This window comes from Pleurodeles waltl, chromosome 7, assembly GCF_031143425.1.
Source record: "Pleurodeles waltl isolate 20211129_DDA chromosome 7, aPleWal1.hap1.20221129, whole genome shotgun sequence".
NCBI lineage: Eukaryota > Metazoa > Chordata > Amphibia > Caudata > Salamandridae > Pleurodeles > Pleurodeles waltl.
The window spans coordinates 576,023,353-576,044,123 of NC_090446.1; the positions used below are offsets into that span (position 1 = coordinate 576,023,353).

Here is a 20,771-nt window from a genome sequence, read left to right on the forward strand (position 1 = left end):
TTCATGGTAACTTCATGGTAACATCTAAGGAGTTATCATTAGAGTTTCATCCAGGTTATATTCTATATCATTCTGGGTGAAAGATTTTATCACTTAACTCTTTTGCTACATTGTTTTGTTATTAGGATATTTTGTGTAAGAGGGGGATGTGTTATAATGTTTATGTTATAATGTTAAATGCCTATTTCTTAACATTGTGCCAGGCCTGGAATTCCGGTGACTTCTTGACTCGCATTCTGGAGTCTGGGGGATGCCGGTGTTCCAGGCACGACGGTTTGGTTGGAGGAGTGGGAGCCGAGAATCAGCTCTTGCCGTTTGGGTTGTTATTCACGATTAAACTTCAGTTTCGGAATTCATACCGTCTCTATAACTTTGTTATAACACATTCCTTTCAAGTCAACATCTTTTCAAAGCAGTCATGCCCATTTATGGAACACAGGCTGCTTTAAAAAAGATAACGTTTATTTAAAAGGCATGGGAGAGTAGCGCTGAAGATCTTTTGCAGGACTCCGTCAGTGCCATTTACTGGGGGTTGCAAAATGCCCACCTTTATATTCCTGAGGCAGGAGGTTTCCCGTCCTCACTCCCAACAGATTAGCATGTCCAGTACTTAATTTGTGAAGCAAAACTGCTGGTGCCCAAAGCTCTCTTAAACACGCTGCTGCAATTAAATGTGCCAGCACAGACTACTGAGGCAGCCTAATCCTTAAAACATCTCGGGCCTCTTTAATCCACTTACAGCCACTGCCTGCCCCTTCAGCTCACTCTTGCAGCTTTCTGCTTTCTCTCTTTGTGACGCTTTTTCGTTTTTCTCTTCCTCCATCTTTCCCATATGTGTCTTATGCTCGCAGCAAATGCTTGAGGCGGAAAAATAAGTGCCAGTGCTCTGCACCGGAAACAACAAGCCCAAATTAAGCACTGTGTCAACCTCAAAGTAAAATGAAGCACTTCCGCAAAACCAAGATATTACAATAAACAAATACTGGTTTGTGCACTCGGCTTAGTACATCGGCGGTGTTGTCATGTTCTTACATATACAACAATGGGGGAAGACTGGGGCGCACAAACTGACATTTTGAGGAGTTTGGTGCAGAAAGCGGGCACATGGACCATGAGAGTTTAAGGTAGAAAGAAAGAAATGGTAAAGTAGCTTACAAGACGCCACAACCCGACTAGTGGTACTCACCCTGCTCGACATCCCACATCTGTGGTACTCATATGAACAAGACTGGAAGACAGAGACAGACAGCCCAATTTAGATTAACGATTATGACGTGCGGCGATCTCTGCAGCAGGTGCCCAGCCCCCTCAGCACCCACGGTTAGGCCATAGTGACACGATCCCGGATGCATGCCCGGGGTTAAATTGGGGAACCGCAAAGGCAGGAAGCCACCACCCACCGTGAAATGACACAAAGCACATCAATTGCTCAACACTGTGCTGTGAGAGGGTGAGGGCCTGCCACGGAGCCGCACAGATGGAGGCGCGGTGCCCTTCTCCTGCTGCTTACTTTCTTCTTTCATGCCTCGGTGAGTTCTTCTTCGTTATTTTTCCCGTAATGAATATCCGCGCCCCTGAATGAGCTCCATAAATAGCATAATGGACTCCGTGCCGTAGTAAGTGTGTCACTGACCCAAATACGAACAAGCAAAATGGCTGCGCCCTAAGTAGTAGAATCCAGCTACATTTGTGGTGCAGAGGGGGCCTTCGGGCTTCCAGTGGCGCTGGAACAAATTTTGTCGCTGTCTAGTAACGTCACTTAACCCTACACCTCATTTACACGTTCGTCTTCTATTAACTAGCCGTTATGAGCAGGGACACTAGAATTATGTGGCAGCGGAGGACCAAATTATGTGGCAGGTTTGACTAACGTGTCACAAGTAAAGGCAAATGATGTGGCGTAATGCAGCACATATTGGGTACTACTTTGTTATTTTGTCATTTTTACATATGTTAACTACCTCCGGGCAAAGGTGTCATCTCATTACTACTAGTTTAACATACAAACAAGATTAGCAACTGAAAGGTGCCCAGTAAACTTTTGTGCACGGCCTTACACTATGCAGCTACATGAATTGCTGAGTTTTTAGTAACCTTTGATCCGTTTAAACTCGAAAAAATTTTTTTGTTTAAAGCTTTAGATTATGCAGCAGACGATGGATTATGTAACAATTGCAGTAAATCCACAAATACGCAAAAAGTGCCACAGCGGCAAAACCGCATACTTCCAGTGGCCTATTATGGTAAATGTAATGTACGGCATTTGAGTATACAACATTCTCAGCTGCATTTACAAAAGGCACATCTGACACGTGATTTGTTATCATACCTTTATTACACATAAATGGGGCAGAGTGAGTACAGCAACAATTGGGATCTGGTTTTAGCGCAGAAGGGATGTAATCTCATGTCTCCAGAGTGCTCCTGATTTTAAAACACCTGCTCGATGTGCACGCCTTTGGGCCATGTTCGTAACTCTCAGTGGATAGCGTTTAAATACCTGGGGGGAGGGGGGAGGGGGGTTGGAACCAAAATGTCCGAGAAACTATCTGCAAAAGTTTTGTGACTACCCACAAACCTGCAAGTAAGTGGGAGGTCTGCCATTTTTGTGGCTGTCTCCACCTTGGATCACTCACAAACCGCTCGTGTGTGGCGATGTAATTTTATGCGTGAGTAAATACACTTACAAGTGCAGATTTATGTTTTGCAAGTAACACAGTTGAAAAGGCATCATAAATGCTGCTGCTTGCATATTGAAGTAATACTTAGGCATGCAGAAAGCAGGGGCGTAGCTTGGTCAGTATGAGGGAGGGTTGGCGTTTGTGACCTTCAGATTTCCTAACACTCACTCTGGGACATCTTGTTACAACACATATGAGAAGCAGGACACCAAGGGGGATTAGGAGGCGGTGGCAAGAGAGAGAAGTGCGGATTGTCAGTGGGACTTAAAATGCAATATTTTTCAAACTAATCAACAATTTTAAGGCCTTCACAAAATAGAGGGGAGAATGTGTGCGTTTTTGTCAGTGAGGGCTTGTAAAAATCACAGGAGAATCTAACACACACTTCACATTATCCGACTGAAATCACATGCACCCAACTACTTAGCACAGGATACATTTTTTAGGGGGTGTAACACCCCAAACAATTGTCCCCCCCAGAGCTACTCCCCTGGCAGCAAGGTATGTAAAACTGTCACATAAGGCTTGACAACTTCCCTCTCACAAGACTTCTTTTTTGAGGGAAGCACTGCGCGATGCTAACCTCCCATGTGTACTCCTAAATTGTCCCATTTGGTGGAAAGTGTAAATCTCTGGCAGATGGATAGAAGTCGAGTACTACATGCTTTCATTGGGGAATTCTGGACCATTTAATAAGAAGATTAGATGCTTATTTGGAAGAATCCTTGACCATTTAAAATCAAGATTAAGGTGCCCTGCTGATGGCATGCAAATTCTGTAGCACAAATCTATCAAAAAAAAACTTCTTGACGTCTACAAAAACAAAGACACATCAAAAATAGATTGGTATACCATATTAAACATACTCCAAGTATTTAAACAGTTAAAAGCTGGCATTGGGAAAATGTCATTCAGGCGTGCCCTAAGCCAGCAGGTAAAGGGAAGCTGATGCTATTGTGTCTAAAAATCGAGTCCTCGAGCATCTATCAACCTTATCTGGACGAGTTAGAACCGGCACTAAAGACAAATCCAGACATAAAATCTAGGCTAGACACTCTACTACAGTGGTTCCCAACCTGTGGTCCATGGACTTCTGGGGTTCTGCGAAGCCCCTTCAGGGGGTCCACGACTGCTTAGAAAATTAAATAATTAGGTCCCCAGCTTTCTGTTATTACTCATTGGCGGGGGGTCCCTAGATTCCACTAATGATTCAGTGGGGGTCCCCGGATCCCAGTAATGATAAAGTGGGGGTCCACGTAAGTCAAAAAGTTGGAAACCACTGTTCTACTAGATCTATCTTATGCAAAAAAAAAAATGGTCAACCAGTAAAGACTGCTTTGAAATGGAATACTGCAACTGTGAATTAGGTGGCCGGGAGACACAAGTACATTTTATTCTGATTTGAACTAAATCTTTGTTGCCAAAGATGCAGTTTCTCTGCCTCATATTCTGGAAGCACAATATAAGATCTTGCAGAAAGGCCACGAGCCTGTGTTCAAGGAGTGACTCAAGGTATCTTTTTTTGGTTGACTCCTACATTATGCCAGGTTGGAATATAATGAGCTAAGATTGTACACATTCTTTTATTATTCTTTTATTGATATTTTTCAGTCTATAACTCATTGGTTAGTCCGTTTTTCTAGGGACTTTTTTTGTATGGTGTATTAGCTGAAACAAAAAAAAAGATTGATTGGTTGATGGTATGTGCAGGAACCAAGGTAACATAGGTTCTCCCACAAACACCCAGATGCCAGAAGCCTGTGCAGATTTTAAGTTACAAACGTTAACCGTCAAGTTCCTCGGGCATATCAATGAGCTTCTTCTAGAACGAGCCTTAAATCCTGATGAATCGAAAGTAAGATCTTGCCCCACCCGGAAGAGGAAACGTCAGACACTATAGACATTCACTGAAGAGCAACCCTTTCTGCACAGGGATCCTACTTGAATTCTGCCGCTAGTTAATGCTTCAGCCTTGCACCTGGTTCCCCACTCACCTCTTTTCTTGAGAACGGTGACATCAGCATGCAGGAGTAGTCTGATACCTGAGACCACCCCCTTTACCACCCCGATGGTGACGTAAAAAATCAAAAAGTCACTTTGTTCAACCACACGTCTTTCCTACTCATGAAGTGACAGATGGCAAAAGCCAGTCAGTTCCCATCGGCCTCTCTTCTACCTGTCCACTTCTGCCCCCTTTAATACCATTTGGTTTCCCGGGTAATGACCTTTTATGCTTTTTGGTCTATAAATAGGTCCCTTTGCTCCTCGTATATTTATTCAATGTACTTAGTGCCACATGCTGCAATAGGTGCTTCCAGGCACATAACACATTGAGAAGGTGGAATACGGTTGGTGGAGCATGGATACAATTTAGAAAAAGTAAAGAAAGACAAGGAAAGCAGGGTACACATTTACAGAAGTACGAGAACAGTGGTGACTGATCATTGTCTTTTAAAAAAAATACTCAATGGCCATCATTTTGAATTACAAATATTGAGGCAAAACGGTGTTTGCATCAATTTGAATATTTAGAAGTCAGCATTATTTTTGACTTTGCATCACAGTAATGGGGAAAGCGTGCAGGTTTAAAGTGTGGTAAATCTGCATGTTGTTTCCATTGTAATAAGGGGTAAAATGAAGAATAACGTGCCAGATTGAAATTAAGAGGAAAAAAAATCATCCTGCGTTAAAACTACGGCCACCTGGGATTTTTATCGATCGATATCCCCTAAAAGGCCAAAATGAGACACAGGTATTTCTCACAGAAGGTAATTTTCAGGTTATTCTACATGTGCAGAAAGTTGGGGTGCTCCAGAGGTCTAGGTGAAGTGTGTTCCAAAATCTTGCTCCTTAGTACTCAAAGATTTTCCTCCCTGTCACTGGCATTTGGCATGAGAGGTAACTTGGGCGAGGTTGCTGGATCTTAATTCTTGAGCCAGTTGAAAAATGTTGGTTCTGACCTTGAGGTAGGACAAGCCTGTCTTTTAGAACTCTCTATGGATCAAACAGTGCTCTTTCATGTAAATATTCTCATACACCTGAAATTATTTTTCGTTGCACTGGAGACCATGGTGCATTGCATATGGTTTATGTAATAACTCTAGTGTTTAAATTCGTCTTTTACGCATTCCTGAGTGAACTGACCTACAGTGATCCATTTGAGGTAAACTGCTTTGAAGGGACAAGGTATTTTTTTTCAGGGACGGGGAGTTGGAGAATGACAGTGATGTCTTTTTGTCTGCATGACAAGGAATGTCATTTGTTTTATGACACGGCCCTCTTGGGGTGCAAAGCAGAGGTTGGTGTAAGAGATACTCCTACATTCCTAGCTGTGTTAACTGTGGTGTGAAGAGGCTGAGAGAAGATGGACCAGTTGGGGGTGGGGGTCAAAAAATTGGAAGGTTTTAGTACTCTTCTGGTGTGTCATTTCCCTGATGCCCCCAGCAACCGTTTTTTTCTTAAAGAACTTAACCTATCAGAATATTACATTAAAAATATTATGCTGCAAAAATATCGTAGCAAGAATATTAATTACCAAAATATGGTGAAGGTACGCATAGATTTACTATACTTAGCTCCACATGTGTGCCTTGACAATATGTATCATCAAGGTAAGTAGGCAGGGAATCAAGAATAGTAAATCTATAATTACCTATGTTTTATTATCTTTCTGGTATTTAGGATGTCAAGGTCCTGTCTATGATATTTTTGAAGCACACACATTTTAAGCTCACAGTTCTGACATCCAAGTTTAAAGAGGCTGGACAAAGGTGCCAATATGTACCTTGTGGACAAGATGGCCCAGACACACCCTCTTTGATAGTCGAGTTTTGAACTGCGGATCAGCCTTCACCCACTGCCTGTTAATCCAAGACCCTCTCACTGACAACTGCATTGACTGCCTCTTTCGGACTCCGGCCTGGTGGCATAATCTCTTCCTTCCTTCTTTCGCCACACTGACCCTTACCCCACCCAAGGTCGACGTTTCCTGAATAAACAGATTCCATTGTAGGGCAGTGGGCTAGAACTTGTGTGTAATATTTTTCCATCGTAAGTGAACAAACTTTCACATTGACATTCCTGGACCTGACATCAGGATTAGCCAAATGGATGGTGGCTTCCAATACGATAATTTCCTCCCTCCTATAACCACCTTAGATTCTATATCCACTTTCACTCTACGGGAAAATAATACTGTCCTTTAGCACTGGTATCCACCAACCCTTGATGCTTTCTCCTTCCACCTTGACAACCTCATGGAGAGAGTTAGAAAGAATTGGCTAATCATGCTCTAGGACTCGACCCTGGATTGTCTCAGGCCCTGCACATATTAGAACATGCTAGGGTTTGCTGGCCTTTGAGACCTGGCATTGAGCTCCCAACTTCGTGTTCACATCCCTTGGGTCTACCAAGTACTGCCTTTTATGTCTGCCTTAGCAGCGCTGGTATTGCATGACTTTATGTGATCAACAGAAAAATAGCTACTAGTGAGAAAGGGGACATTGGCACCGCCCAAATATTGAACTTTCTTTATACAGCATTTGATTGGGCAGAATATGCAGGCTTCCACTTAAAAGAGTGCTTGTATTGCACTTATTGGAAAGCTTACGCTCTGAAAGATAGGTCTATGCTGGTTATGGTGAGAGGCCAATAGTACCATATGTCCGGTGCCATAGACCTCATCTGCTTGTTATGAAATGCTATGACAAAGGCAGTAGACCCAACTTACTTATTGTGGAAACCCTATTTAAAAGCCATTAGGCCTTTAAGGGCGGCATATTATTAAGCTGTGATAAAGTCTGTAGACTGATATTTTATTCTATGGAATATCCCCAATGATTGAATTAGGCAAGGGGTTTTGTGTTGGATACTCACTCTAACAACCGCTGAGGGTAGATTATTTGCATTGCGAATTTGAATTGTATATTAGTTTGTAAACTAATTCTGGACATATTTGTGATGCTATTTCGCTGTGGGTGAATATTAAAGCAGCTCTTAGATCTGGCTGACCTATTTATCCGTGTGACAGGCGTTTGTAAGCATATGAATTCATAAAAATGCATGCACACAGAGGTGGGTTGGGTCTGTCTTCTTCAACCCTCCGTCTGTTGGAATGTTGTTCACATTCTGTTTCCGCTAATGAATGCTATTACCATGGTGTAATACGTTTCCCACTTCAGCCGCTGGGTCCATTGACCTGTAAGTGATGGCACCTCATCACACGTGCACATCCAATTGAAATTGAAAACACTTCAGTGCTGGGTCTGGTGTACCAACCAGTCCTTTAGTTTTATATTTTCTCCTATTACATTTGACCTTTTATTTTGCTCGTTCACCCTGACCTGGGCCACTCTTACTGCTCATTTCATCGGCAGTGTGCCTAATCCCACAGAGCCACTGTTTCTAAACTGTATGGCCTTCTTAGTATGTTATTGCCCACTGTATCATTGTTTTACCATTTGAAGACAGCTGACACTTTCAAAGTAACATGTCGACCATCTTGCATCAGTACAAAAACGTTGCTCAATACCAATTGAAGATGGAATGGTACTTTGTATTGTGTGTCATTGTTTTACGGGTTTAAGGTAGCCATCACATTGTTTCTAAATGTGGTGAGCATGTTGGATATTTAAAACAAACAATGGTACACTAAACACAAAATGTGGTTTCAAGACTGCCACCACATTGTTACTTAATTTCAGTTGCATACCTGCCACATTTATGCAACAGTATTTTCACCCCACTTGTATTCTTTAAATTTATACTGCATCCCATATGAGTGTGTGTGTTTAGTCGGAGATGAATGATTGGGTGAATGCAGGAATGTGTCAGTGGGCTTATGAATGGATGCACAAGTGCAGGGATGAGTGACAGCTGGCGTGTATGATGAGTTATCATCTGTTTAAACTCACCAGTGATTCAAGGCGTACTTTATAAGCCAGATCCTTTAGCATTGACAGTGCTTTTTTTCTATCTGTGAATGATAGATCGGACCAGTTACAGCACTATTAACTTATGGATATTATATAGCATGTATAAATATTTTTAATTACGCATTATTAGAAAACAAGGGTCTGATTTGCTAAAAGACTGGTCGAAAAAAGTAGTTGCGGTAAAACAATCACTCTACATGCTGGGGGAGAACATGGCGGGCTGCGGAGTTCACGTAGCGCGCTAGGGCGCTTCCGGTTCCGGTATCTGGGGGGCGCGGCAGGACGCGGCTGCCTAGCGGATTGCGGCTGTAGGGACACGGATGTGCGCGCCGCAATGTTTGGAGTCTGAGGCAGACTGGAGGGCTGCCCGGGCTGTCTGGTGGCGCCGGGCTGCGCTGGAGCTGCGCCAGGCTCGGAAAGGCGTGGCGTGAATTCCCCCTTTGGGGGAATAGCGGCAGCAGTAGCTGCAGCAGCGGAACGGATGGGGCAGCAGCCGAGAAGTTGCGGCAAGGAGTACAATTTAAAGAAAATTTGGAGAAGGGAGCTAGGAGAAAAACGGTGAGGCAGTGTGGAGGGGGGGTGATTTCCCTTCCCCCCCGCTTTTCTTAACAAGAGTGGAGGGGACTGATCAGTGGCTTCGGGACAATTTGGCTGCGATTGCCGAGGAGAAGGGAGACAAGGGGGGGTCAGCCAAAAAAAATCCGAAATCTAAAGCTGGGGAAGGAGGAAGGATTGCGGTGAGGAAGGTGGGGGAAAGCAAGCTTAAGGGGAGAGATAAGTTAACGCCCTCCCTAATGTCTTTTTTTAAAGTGAGACCAGAGGTAATTAAGCTAACCCCCGGGCAGGCCAGAGTGGCAATGGAGGTTACCGCCGGACAGTCGGATAATGGTGCCGGTGAGGGCAGGGGGTGGGCGAGGCCCCCCCGCCACTGCCAGGAGAAGAACAGACGGCCCCAGTGCAAGTTTAGATCCCAGACGCTATGCCCGCAGAGGTTCAAGACTCCGCGCCTAAGTCGGTAGCTGTGGAACCCCCTCAAGCCGCTTCTGTTATCTCTCCTTCACTGAGTTCTTCGTTGGAGGCGTTAATTTTGTCTATTTCTGAGGATGTAAAAAAAGGTTTTGCGAACTCAGAAGTAAATCAAGGGGATATAAGAGAGGTTTGTGCTAATTTAGAAAAGAAAATTGATGGCGTAATGGAAAGAACACAGGCTCTGGAAGAAGCGATGGGGGGTATGAAGGAGGAATTGGCACAGCATAAGGGTGAGATCGATACACTGAAGGGGAGCGAACAGGCATTAAAAAACAGGGTTGAGCAGCTGGAAAAGTATTCAAGAAGAAATAATTTAAAACTTTTGAAAGTGCCTGAAGGTATAGAAGGGAACGATCTTAAGGCCTTTGTAGTATGACTAATCAAGTCAGCGGTGGATCTGGAGGAGACTGAGGAGGAAATCGGGAAGGAAATTCAGAGAATCCATCGAGACCCCTTTAAGCTGCGAATGAACAGCAGTAGACCTCGGAAAATTTTGATAAACTTTTTGTCATACCAGATGAAAGAAAAGATTTTATCTAGAGCATTGAAACAAAAGTCTTTAAGAGTGAATGATATTGTTTTTGAGATTAGGTCTGATCTATCCAGGGTTCCAGTTAAATATTCACAGCAGGGGGGTATGGCAATTTTGGAATCTAGATCAGATATAGCAGGGCGATGGGTGATAGTTAAATTACAATTTGGGGGTCGTAATCTGGTCTTAGCAGGTTACTATGGCCCCAACTGCGACGATATAGAATCTTTAAAGCATCTCTTTTCCCAGCTTCTTGAATTTTCGGACCCGGTTATTTTGATGGGTGATTTCAATGTGGTGTTAGACAATGAGCTGGATAGGCATAACTGCAAATCACGAGGCACGCCTAAGTCGCAACAATATTTAAGGAGGATGATGAAGGAATTTGGCCTGTGAAATATCTGGACACAAAGGGCGGGGAATAGCAGGGATTTTTCTTTTTTTAATAAGAAATATAGACATGCCTCTCGAATAGATTATTTTTTATTAGATACACGTCTGAGAGAGGAGGTGAAGAATATAGCGTATCTGCCCTCGCATTTATCAGATCACTCAGCGGTGGTGTTAAAAATGAGTTTTGGGCAGACAAGTTTCAGTAATGGGTGGACGATTGATCGGTCCTTGTTATTAGATCAGGAGGTGTTGTTAAAGCTGCGTAAGGAATCCAATTTTTTTTTTAGTGTAAATTTGGGCTCCGCACCTTTATCAGTAGTATGGGACACGTTTAAAGAGGTTATTCGCGGGGAGATAAGGAGTAGTTCCATCCAGAAACATAAACGGCAGAGAGACGAGATTAATGCGCTAGAGCAGGAAATGCGAAAACATAAAGTCGAAATAATAGAAGCAGGGGAGACTGAGGCTTTGAGGGACAGCTTGGATGGGTTGAGAAGCCAGTTGGAGAAGATACTACAGGGAAGAATTCAAAGGAAATGGGAGGCAAGCAAATTGGCTCATTTTGAATATGGGGAAAATGCGGGGAAATTGTTAGCCTGGAAAGGCAAAACAGATCGTGTTAGGAACTACATCAAGGAGGTTGAAATGGAGCATTCAGGAGAAAAAAGTACGGATGAGGCAGCAATAGAATCGGCTTTTCGAAACTTTTTTGCACAACTATATTCGGAGGGGTTCGAGGTGGATGAAGGTATGGTAACGGATTGGATGGGGGCTGATATATCTTTAGGCTTATCGTTGCAGGAGAGGGAAGCATTGAATGCTCCAATAACGGCTGAGGAAATTAGGAGAACCTTGATTAGTAGTAAGTCGGGGACGGCGCCGGGCCCGGATGGTATCCCAGTGGAAGTTTATAAGGTATTAGGGGACTCAATTATCCCAGTACTGACTGAGTTGTTTGGGGGGATCCTGGAATGTGGTAATGACATTCCTCTTTCGTGGAATGAGGCGGTGATCTCTTTAATTTTGAAACCGGATAAAAATCCAGCGAAATGTGCTTCTTACAGGCCTATATCATTGCTGAACAGCGATTATATATTGCTAGCTAAGATTCTAGCGGATAGGCTGAGTAAGATAGCTAATAATTTAGTGCACCCGGATCAAAAAGGCTTTTCTAAAGGTAGATATCTGCATGAATTAACTTTTGAACTGATCGGGGCAATAGATATGGCTACAACGTTTGGGTCGCCATTGGCAATTATTATCTTAGATGCAATGAAGGCCTTCAACCAAGTAAATTGGAACTTTTTGAAATCGGTCTTGAGGCGGGCCAACTTAGGATCCAAGTTTTGTGGGGTTATTGACCGGATCTATACATCACCTCGTGCTAAGATTCTGGTGAATGGGAAACTTACGGACCCCATTACAATTTCAAGAGGTACTAGGCAGGGTTGCCCCCTGTCGCCTGTATTGTTTAATCTGTATATTGAGCCGTTTGCTAGAAAAATCTGACAAAATCCTCTTATCTCGCCCTTTTGCTGCAATGGCTGGGAAAAGAAAATCTCTTTATATGCAGACGACTTACTGATATATACTAATAACCTGCCTTTAGCTTTTAACACAGTTAAAGATCTTGCCGAACAATTTGGAAGGATATCAGGGTATCGGATTAATGTGGGGAAAACAGAAACTATGCAGTGGAATATGGAAGTAGGGTCAATATCAAACAAGCAGGAAATACGGTACCTGGGCATTTTAGTGACCCAAAATTTGAAGGACTTAGTGGAAAGGAACGCACGAAAGTTATTAGTGGAATGTAAAGCTATGCTACAAAAATGGGCATATCTCCCTTTGACGATTCTCAGGAGGATAAATTTAATTAAGATGTTTATTCTGCCCAAATGGAATTTTGTGTTTTCAGCTATACCTTTGGCAATGCATAAGGGATACCTGGATAAAATGCAGCAAGCAATAAGTAGTTTTATTTGGAATTCAAAGGGGCCGAGGATATCATGGAAAAAATTATGCAGAAGAAGGGAAAAGGGAGGGCTGGCTCTACCTGATTTGACATATTATGCGTGGGCTTTCTTGTTTAAAAACTCAAGGATGTTGTTTCTGTCCCCAGACGGTTCAGCAGTGGGCAAAATGTATAAGGCAATGGTTTTATCTGTGAAAGGGGCCTCAAAGTCTTTTCTATTTAAATTCGGCGACCCTAAATTTTTCAAAAAAAGTTAAACTAAAAGTACTGCAAGGAATGGCAAGGTGCTGGTATCAGCTGAGACGACGGTTGGGTGTACACTATTACAGCAATCAGGCCCCTATCTGGGATTCCCAGGGCACCCCAGAATGCTGTCAAGATATCCTAGCATTGCCACTCAAAGGGGCAGGTGTGGAAAGGTGGGGTGAGCTTGCGCAAGAGGGTATTTTACTTTTTTGGGATGATTTGGTAAGAATAACGGATGGATCACTGTCCAGGTTAAAATATCTACAGATAAGAGAGTGGGGAAAAGAAATTAAGGGGGGATTGGGAGTGGTAAATGCTTTGGAGGATTCTTTTTTAGATCTGGCGGACTCAGCACCTGTGAAGAGGTTGGCGGTTTGGTATTGGGAAATATTAGAAACTCTTGATGAGAATTTTGTCCTACCAAACAAGCTATGGGGCAAGGCGATGTCAGGCGACAAGATTGGGCCATGGTGGAAGAAGTCATTTGTGACTCTGTATGAAGTAGTGAAGCCTGCCCCATTAAGGAAAAACCATCTTTATACTCTACACAGAGCGTATATATCTCCGGCAAAACTTGCCAAGTTTAAGAAGGGGGAGGTGATTAAATGTCCGAAATGTGGCGAGCCAGGAGCAACGGATATACATATGCTCTGGGATTGTCCCGCTATTCGGTTGTTTTGGGAGGAGGTTTTTAGGGCATTATCATCTATGCTAGGCTGGAAAATTAATGTATCACTCCCACTGATTATATTTGGGCAGCTTCAGGATGAGGGTATATGGAGCAGGGTGAATAAAGCTAATCGCACATTTTTGTTTTATGTAATTGTGTTGGGCCGGAACGAAATCTGCAAAAATTGGATGAAGGAGCACCCTCCGCGCTATACAGATTAGTTTAATGCAGTTCTTCGTGTGGCGAATATGGATCTAAATGTGCAGGGCTCTAAGAGAAACGTAGAACTGTGGTCATCATTATTAGAATGGGAGGGTGTAGTGTGAATCTGTTTTCCTGTTAATATCTGCCACTTTGTGACTATGTGATGTTGGGTTGGTTGTTTTCTCTGTTTAGTCCAATGATTAGCCACCGTTTGATGCTCCTGCAGGTTTGCCTAGGCAGACCGGGAGATACAAAGGTGCATCCCTTGACTAGAGTCTCTCTTCTTGGTCAGGGGGTGAGAAGGTTACAGGAACTAAGAGGTGGCTCAGTAAGCGGAGTTGAATGAGGACAAAAAAAATAAAAAAAAGTAGTTGCGATCCATGTACTTATATGTTGCATTGCAAAATGTCCAGTAGCAAGGATTCACAGACGGCCTGCTTAATTAATATTAACTAGACCGGTCGCTGTTTATGACCCCTTGGGATTGACTAAATGTGTTGATAATTGATCAATGGTATGCGACTGCAATTGCTGCTGAAAAGCATTGATACAAACCATTCTGCATCACTACTGGGTGGACATGTCCCTTTCATTCCCCCTCCTAACAATGATTTAAACTGGTTTAGTACATAGTACAATAAGCATTTTCTGGTACAAACCCGGAATTTTGCAAACTGCAGGATTTGTGACCACAAAATTGGCTTTATATATCTGGCTGCAAGTATCCGAAAACTAACATCAGCAGTTCCGCCTCTAGACTACCACTCACACAGGCCTGCCAGAGCAAGCCAAATTAAAATCAATTCTCCTCCCCCTGTTCACCCGTAAGTTACCAGAAGTAACTGTCTCTTGAGAAAGCTTTCGATGCCGAGGAGGTTTGCGGAAATGCTTCCAGTTATACCTCAAAATTGAGTCCTGTGCAATCTAATTAGAGAAAGAGCCCTAGCCCCACTGGGAACATTTAGAATAGGCCTAGATCTGTTTCCGTGGTCACTTTAAACAACTCCATTAACACCTCTCCGTGGCTAAGAGGCCCTGATTCTCAGTGCAGCTCAGAGAGAAAAGCAGTGTGTGTGTTTTACTCCTCTTCAGTATCTGCGTTGATGTAAATGGTATTCCGAGGACAGCCTGCTCTTGCCCTGCACCGTCCTTTAGTCTTCTTGCTGTAACAAAACATCCTAACCACTGACGTATTTGAGTCTAGCATCTGAATAACGAGTACCTGTTATTTTACTGCTAAACTACAACACAAAAGGAAGCGCAAATCTCCAGTAGGTTACTGAATCTAATTTAAGCAAAAAAGTTTGTATTTTGTCCATTCCCCATTAGAATTGTTTTTTCCAGTTATGGGCATATGAGCAACTGCAGGGCACATGCCCATAACTAAAAGACTAGAAAGTGGACAGTTGGACTAAAAACAGGAGTACCGTCTCAATATTCCCCATCACTGCAACAAGTCTGCGCTGCAGAGTCATGAACAGATGATGTCAAAATGTGCATTCCATTGCCGACTCCTCCACCGCACTAAATGCAGCGTAGCCTGCAGCTTCCCCCGAAACCTTCTCTGATGTAAACAGCTGGGTGTGGATGTTGCTAGCGCGCCTGGTCCTTAGTAAGTAAACTTACAAGGGGACGCATGTAGGTCGATGAACCTTTTGATCACATGGAGTATCCTAGCTACGGTGTAACCAATGCTCATCAATAATCAATACACAACCCAATTACCATTTAAGCAAAACATTAATCAGCAGTTATCAAAACCAACATTCATGAATAACCACAACTCAATATACGTTTTAGCAATTTTATTTCCCTATTGATTTCAATACTAAGTCATGAGGTTAATTCAAATATTATTCAAATTCACTCAAGATGAATTCATTAGGGTCCTCTAATAACATAATCTAATCAGAACTTGAGAAAACATGCATTCTCATGCCTCGACATAAGCCAATAATGATGAATATGTTAACATGAGTAGCAAAGTTCAGCAAATCGGTCCGTCAATCATTTGTCACCGTTTTATGTCAACGTCTCAAAATAGGAACCCTACCCAACCCAGATTAGCATTAGCTTGTGGGACTTCATGTGAAAATAGTTTAGAACATGAATTTGGAAAAGCATCTAGCTTAGGAAAAACTATTTAGGCAATGCAGTTGGTATCTAGAAAGAAAAGGCACAAAAAGTAAATCAGTCACATTGTCATAGCTACCTATCCACGGTATGGATCAGCAACAAAGTTAGTCTTCGTCTTCAGGTCATCAATCGATCAGCATCGCATCATGCTCTCGAGAACTTGAGCCCAATGAGAGAATCTCAAATCTCTTCAGACATCCACGCCTAACCTCGCAAATCTATTCTCTCCATCAGTTCTGACGTTTTTCCCCTTTGTCACGGCATTATATCAAAGTCACCCAGACTATCCCCCAATTCCTAATTGGTCAATTAGTCACCGGTTATGACTCTACCCAATAATTTCAGTTCTTCAAATCTATGAATTCTAGATTTACACGGTTCTCAAGGTGTCGATTGGTTCACTGTACGATGTTCTCATCATCCGGCTCATCAGGTATCAAAAATTTTGCATGTTCTTCTCCAGTCAGTGTCTCCATTGTTCGAGTCCTGGGAAAGTACATCTTGTCTGCTTGACACAGTCCTTGTTACATTTATGATTCCATCATCTCCTGTCCGTCGGTTCACGCATAGGATTTTTGCTGAGCAGATTTTATTAAACAATAAGCAGTTCAAGGTCAGTTTAGCACATTAGCTTCTCTACATCGCACTAATAATTCAGCTTTAGCATGAGGCCTGGCAAAACTAGGCCACAACTTCGGCTAAGTTAACTCTACAATATAATGCAAAAGACACGTTAATTATCTCAATATGACATACTACTACACTGTTTTAATACATTTTCTATATTTCATACATGTTATTCATTTTATTAGTTCATTCGTGAATCTTGGTGACTACTCTCCGAGAGCACATTTTCAAACGTGCAGTATCTGCGTTGATGTAAATGGTATTCCGAGGACAGCCTGCTCTTGCCCTGCACCGTCCTTTAGTCTTCTTGCTGTAACAAAACATCCTAACCACTGACGTATTTGAGTCTAGCATCTGAATAACGAGTACCTGTTATTTTACTGCTAAACTACAACACAAAAGGAAGCGCAAATCTCCAGTAGGTTACTGAATCTAATTTAAGCAAAAAAGTTGTATTTTGTCCATTCCCCATCAGAATTGTTTTTTCCAGTTATGGGCATATGAGCAACTGCAGGGCACGTGCCCATAACTAAAAGACTAGAAAGTGGAAATTTGGACTGAAAACAGGAGTACCGTCTCATTATCCCCATCACTGCAACAAGCCTGAGCTGCAGAGTCATGAACAGATGATGTCAAAATGTGCATTCCATTGCCGACTCCTCCACCGCACTAAATGCAGCGTAGCCTGCAGCTTCCCCCGGAATCTTCTCTGATGTGAAGCAGCTGGGTGTAGATGTCGATAATGGTACTGACTGCTCTTCCAAGAGCCCACATGGTTCTTTCAGCTCCAGTCACCTTTAGACTGTGCTCGGACTAGTGAAAGAGCTGAAGGGTGTCGCTGTCCCAGAAGGACCTATGCCGCCATTTGCAATCAGGTACAACGATGTCAGAGTATTTTGATTAAGGGCCTGATTTAGAACTCAGTGGGCGGGTTACTCTGCCACAACAGTGACAGATATCCCATCCGCCTAAATCCAAATATCTTCAGTGGGATTTAAATTTCGGCCAACCGGATATCGGAGTAACCCGCCTAATCTGTTCTCAGGCCCAAGGTTATCAACAGCACCTCTCTTTCATCTGTTTCTCTTGGAAACATGTTGTCATTCACCCATAAGAGGAAACACCCTCGTGCATCCCACTGTGTACTCTGTTGAATGTTCATTGAGAAACTGCTTCCTTCCTAGTGCTTGCGACTCACGCAGGTCTGCTGAGGGCGCGCTAAGATGAAAGTGCCCACTTAGCAAACTTGTTTGTACTGGGAAAATAAATACCAAAATCAGGACGTTTTCCTTTTTCCTCTTTGCAAACAAAAAGAGTGAGCAGGAATTTTAATCCCTGATTGTATGAAGCATTCTGCATTTATCATGCCTGTTTCCAACATGACACGAGCAGCGAAAATGAGTGATGGTCGCCACAGGGGCGAATGTCACAATGGCATGGTGGCCCTATAGCAATCGGGCGGCCAGGTAAACAAATTACACTGGGAGAGCCGGTGGAGGGCAAATCATTGTAAACCTTGCAGTGCTCCCCACTTAAAACTGAGCTATTGAACCACAAGTTTTGATGGGAGGTGTTGGAAAGTACCATCTTGCCTGGCATGTTACCCCCATATTTCACTGTATATATGTTGTTTTAGTCTATGTGTCACTGGGACCCTGCCAGCCAGGGCCCCAGTGCTCATAAGTGTGCCCTGTATGTGTTCCCTGTGTGATGCCTAACTGTCTCACTGAGGCTCTGCTAACCAGAACCTCAGTGGTTATGCTCTCTCTGCTTTCCAAATTTGTCACTAACAGGCTTGTGACAAAATTTACCAATTCACATTGGCATACTGGTACACCCATATAATTCCCTAGTATATGGTACTGAGGTACCCAGGGTATTGGGGTTCCAGGAGATCCCTATGGGCTGCAGCATTTCTTTTGCCACCCATAGGGAGCTCTGACAATTCTTACACAGGCCTGCCAGTGCAGCCTGAGTGAAATAACGTCCACGTTATTTCACAGCCATTTACCACTGCACTTAAGTAACTTATAAGTCACCTATATGTCTAACCTTCACCTGGTGAAGGTTGGGTGCAAAGTTACTTAGTGTGTGGGCACCCTGGCGCTAGCTAAGGTGCCCCCACATCATTCAGGGCAAATTCACCAGACTTTGTGAGTGCGGGGACACCATTACACGCGTGCACTGTACATAGGTCACTACTTAAGTACAGCGTCACAATGGTAACTCCGAACATGGCCATGTAACACGTCTAAGATCATGGAATTGTCACCCCAATGCCATTCTGGCATTGGGGGGACAATTCCATGATCCCCCGGGTCTCTAGCACAGAACCCGGGTACTGCCAAACTGTCTTTCCGGGGTCTCCACTGCATCTGCTGCCAACCCCTCAGACAGGATTCTGCCCTCCAGGGGTCCAGGCAGCCCTGGCCCAGGAAGGCAGAACATAGGACTTCCTCTGAGAGAGGGTGTAACACCCTCTCCCTTTGGAAATAGGTGTGAAGGCTGGGGAGGAGTAGCCTCCCCCAGCCTCTGGAAATGCTTTGATGGGCACAGATGGTGCCCATCTCTGCATAAGCCAGTCTACACCGGTTCAGGGATCCCCCAGCCCTGCTCTGGCGCAAAACTGGACAAAGGAAAGGGGAGTGACCACTCCCCTGACCTGCACCTCCCAGGGGAGGTGCCCAGAGCTCCTCCAGTGTGTCCCAGACCTCTGCCATCTTGGATTCAGAGGTGTTGCTGGCACACTGGACTGCTCTGAGTGGCCAGTGCCAGCAGGTGACGTCAGAGGCTCCTTTTGACAGGCTCTTACCTCTCTTGGTAGCCAATCCTCCTTCCTAGGTAGCCAAACCTCCTTTTCTGGCTATTTAGGGTCTCTGCTTTGGGGATCTCACCAGATAACGAATGCAAGAGCTCACCAGAGTTCCCCTGAATCTCCCTCTTCACCTTCTGCCAAAGGATCGTCCGCTGACTGCTCAGGATGCCTGCAAAACCGCAACAAAGATGAACCTTGTATCGCTTCATCCTGCTGGCTTTCTTGACTGTTTCTAGGTGGTGCCTGCTCTGGGGGTAGCCTGCCTCCTCTCTACACCAGGAGCTCTGAAGAAATCTCTCGTGGGTCGACGGAATCTTCCCCCTGCAACCGCAGGCAACAAAAGACTGCATCACCGGTCCTCTGGGTCCCCTCTCAGCACGACGAGCGTGGTCCCTGGAACTCAGCAACTCTGTCCAAGTGACTCCCACAGTCCAGTGACTCTTCAGTCCAAGTTTGGTGGAGGTAAGTCCTTGCCTCCCCACGCTAGACTGCATTGCTGGATACCGCATGATTTGCAGCTGCTCCGGCTCCTGTGCACTCTTCCAGGATTTCCTTTGTGCACAGCCAAGCCTGGGTCCCCAACACTCTAACCTGCAGTGCACAACCTTCTGAGTTGTCCTCCGGCATCGTGGGACTCCCTTTTGTGAATTCGGGTGGATTCCGGTTCACTTTTCTTCTAAGTGCCTGTTCAGGTACTTCTGCGGGTGCTGCCTGCTTCTGTGGGGCATTTCTTGGGCTCCTGCCCACTCTCGACATTGTCGCGACTCTTGGACTTGGTCCCCTTGTCTTACAGATACTCAGGTCTGGAAATCCACTGTTGTTGCATTGCTGGTGTTTGTTCTCCTTGCAGAATCCCCCTATCAAGACTTCTGTGCTCTCTGGGGGTAGTAGGTGCACTTTACACCTACCTTTCAGGGTCTTGGGGTGGGCTATTTTTCTAACCCTCACTGTTTTCTTACAGTCCCAGCGACCCTCTACAAGCTCACATAGGTTTGGGGTCCATTCGTGGTTCGCTTTCCACTTTTGGAGTATATGGTTTGTGTTGCCCCTATACCTATGGGCTCCTATCGCAATCTACTGTATCTTTACATTGCTTGCATTACTTACTTTTGCTATTATCTGCATAATTTTGGTTTGTGTACATATATCTTGTGTATATTTCTCATCCTCATACTGAGGGTACTCACTGAGATACTTTTGGCATATTGTCATAAAAATAAAGTACCTTTATTTTTAGTATATCTGTGTATTGTGTTTTCTTATGATAATGTGCATATGACACCAGTGGTATAGTAGGAGCTTTAGATGTCTGCTAGTTCAGCCTAAGCTGCTTTGCCGTAGCTACCTTCTATCAGCCTAAGCTGCTAGAAACACCTCTTCTACACTAATAAGGGATAACTGGACCTGGCACAAGGTGTAAGCACCTCTGGTACCCACTACAAGCCAGGCCAGCCTCCTACAGGAGGACCATTGATTTGCATCAGTTCTCCTGCGCTGTCAAACTCTGAATCAGGCTCTTAATAAGAAATA

At 44.0% G+C, this 20,771-nt stretch overlaps 1 protein-coding gene and 1 long non-coding RNA gene across 4 annotated transcripts in view; one reads left to right on the plus strand and one right to left on the minus strand.

Moving 5' to 3' along the window:
- The window catches only part of LOC138304387 (uncharacterized), a 114,742-nt gene extending 113,424 nt beyond the window's left edge, over window positions 1-1,318 (minus strand). For all 3 annotated transcript variants that reach the window (XR_011205559.1, XR_011205557.1, XR_011205558.1), the window contains exon 1: window positions 1,187-1,318. This is a non-coding gene — a long non-coding RNA (uncharacterized lncRNA). The remainder of the gene's footprint in view (window positions 1-1,186) is intronic.
- A 68-nt stretch (window positions 1,319-1,386) lies between these two features.
- Window positions 1,387-20,771, plus strand: part of ITGAL (integrin subunit alpha L) — a 448,305-nt gene continuing 428,920 nt past the window's right edge. The window contains exon 1 of the mRNA XM_069244383.1: window positions 1,387-1,529. Within this exon, the coding sequence (XP_069100484.1) occupies window positions 1,478-1,529 (52 nt within the window). The 5' untranslated portion in view covers window positions 1,387-1,477. The remainder of the gene's footprint in view (window positions 1,530-20,771) is intronic.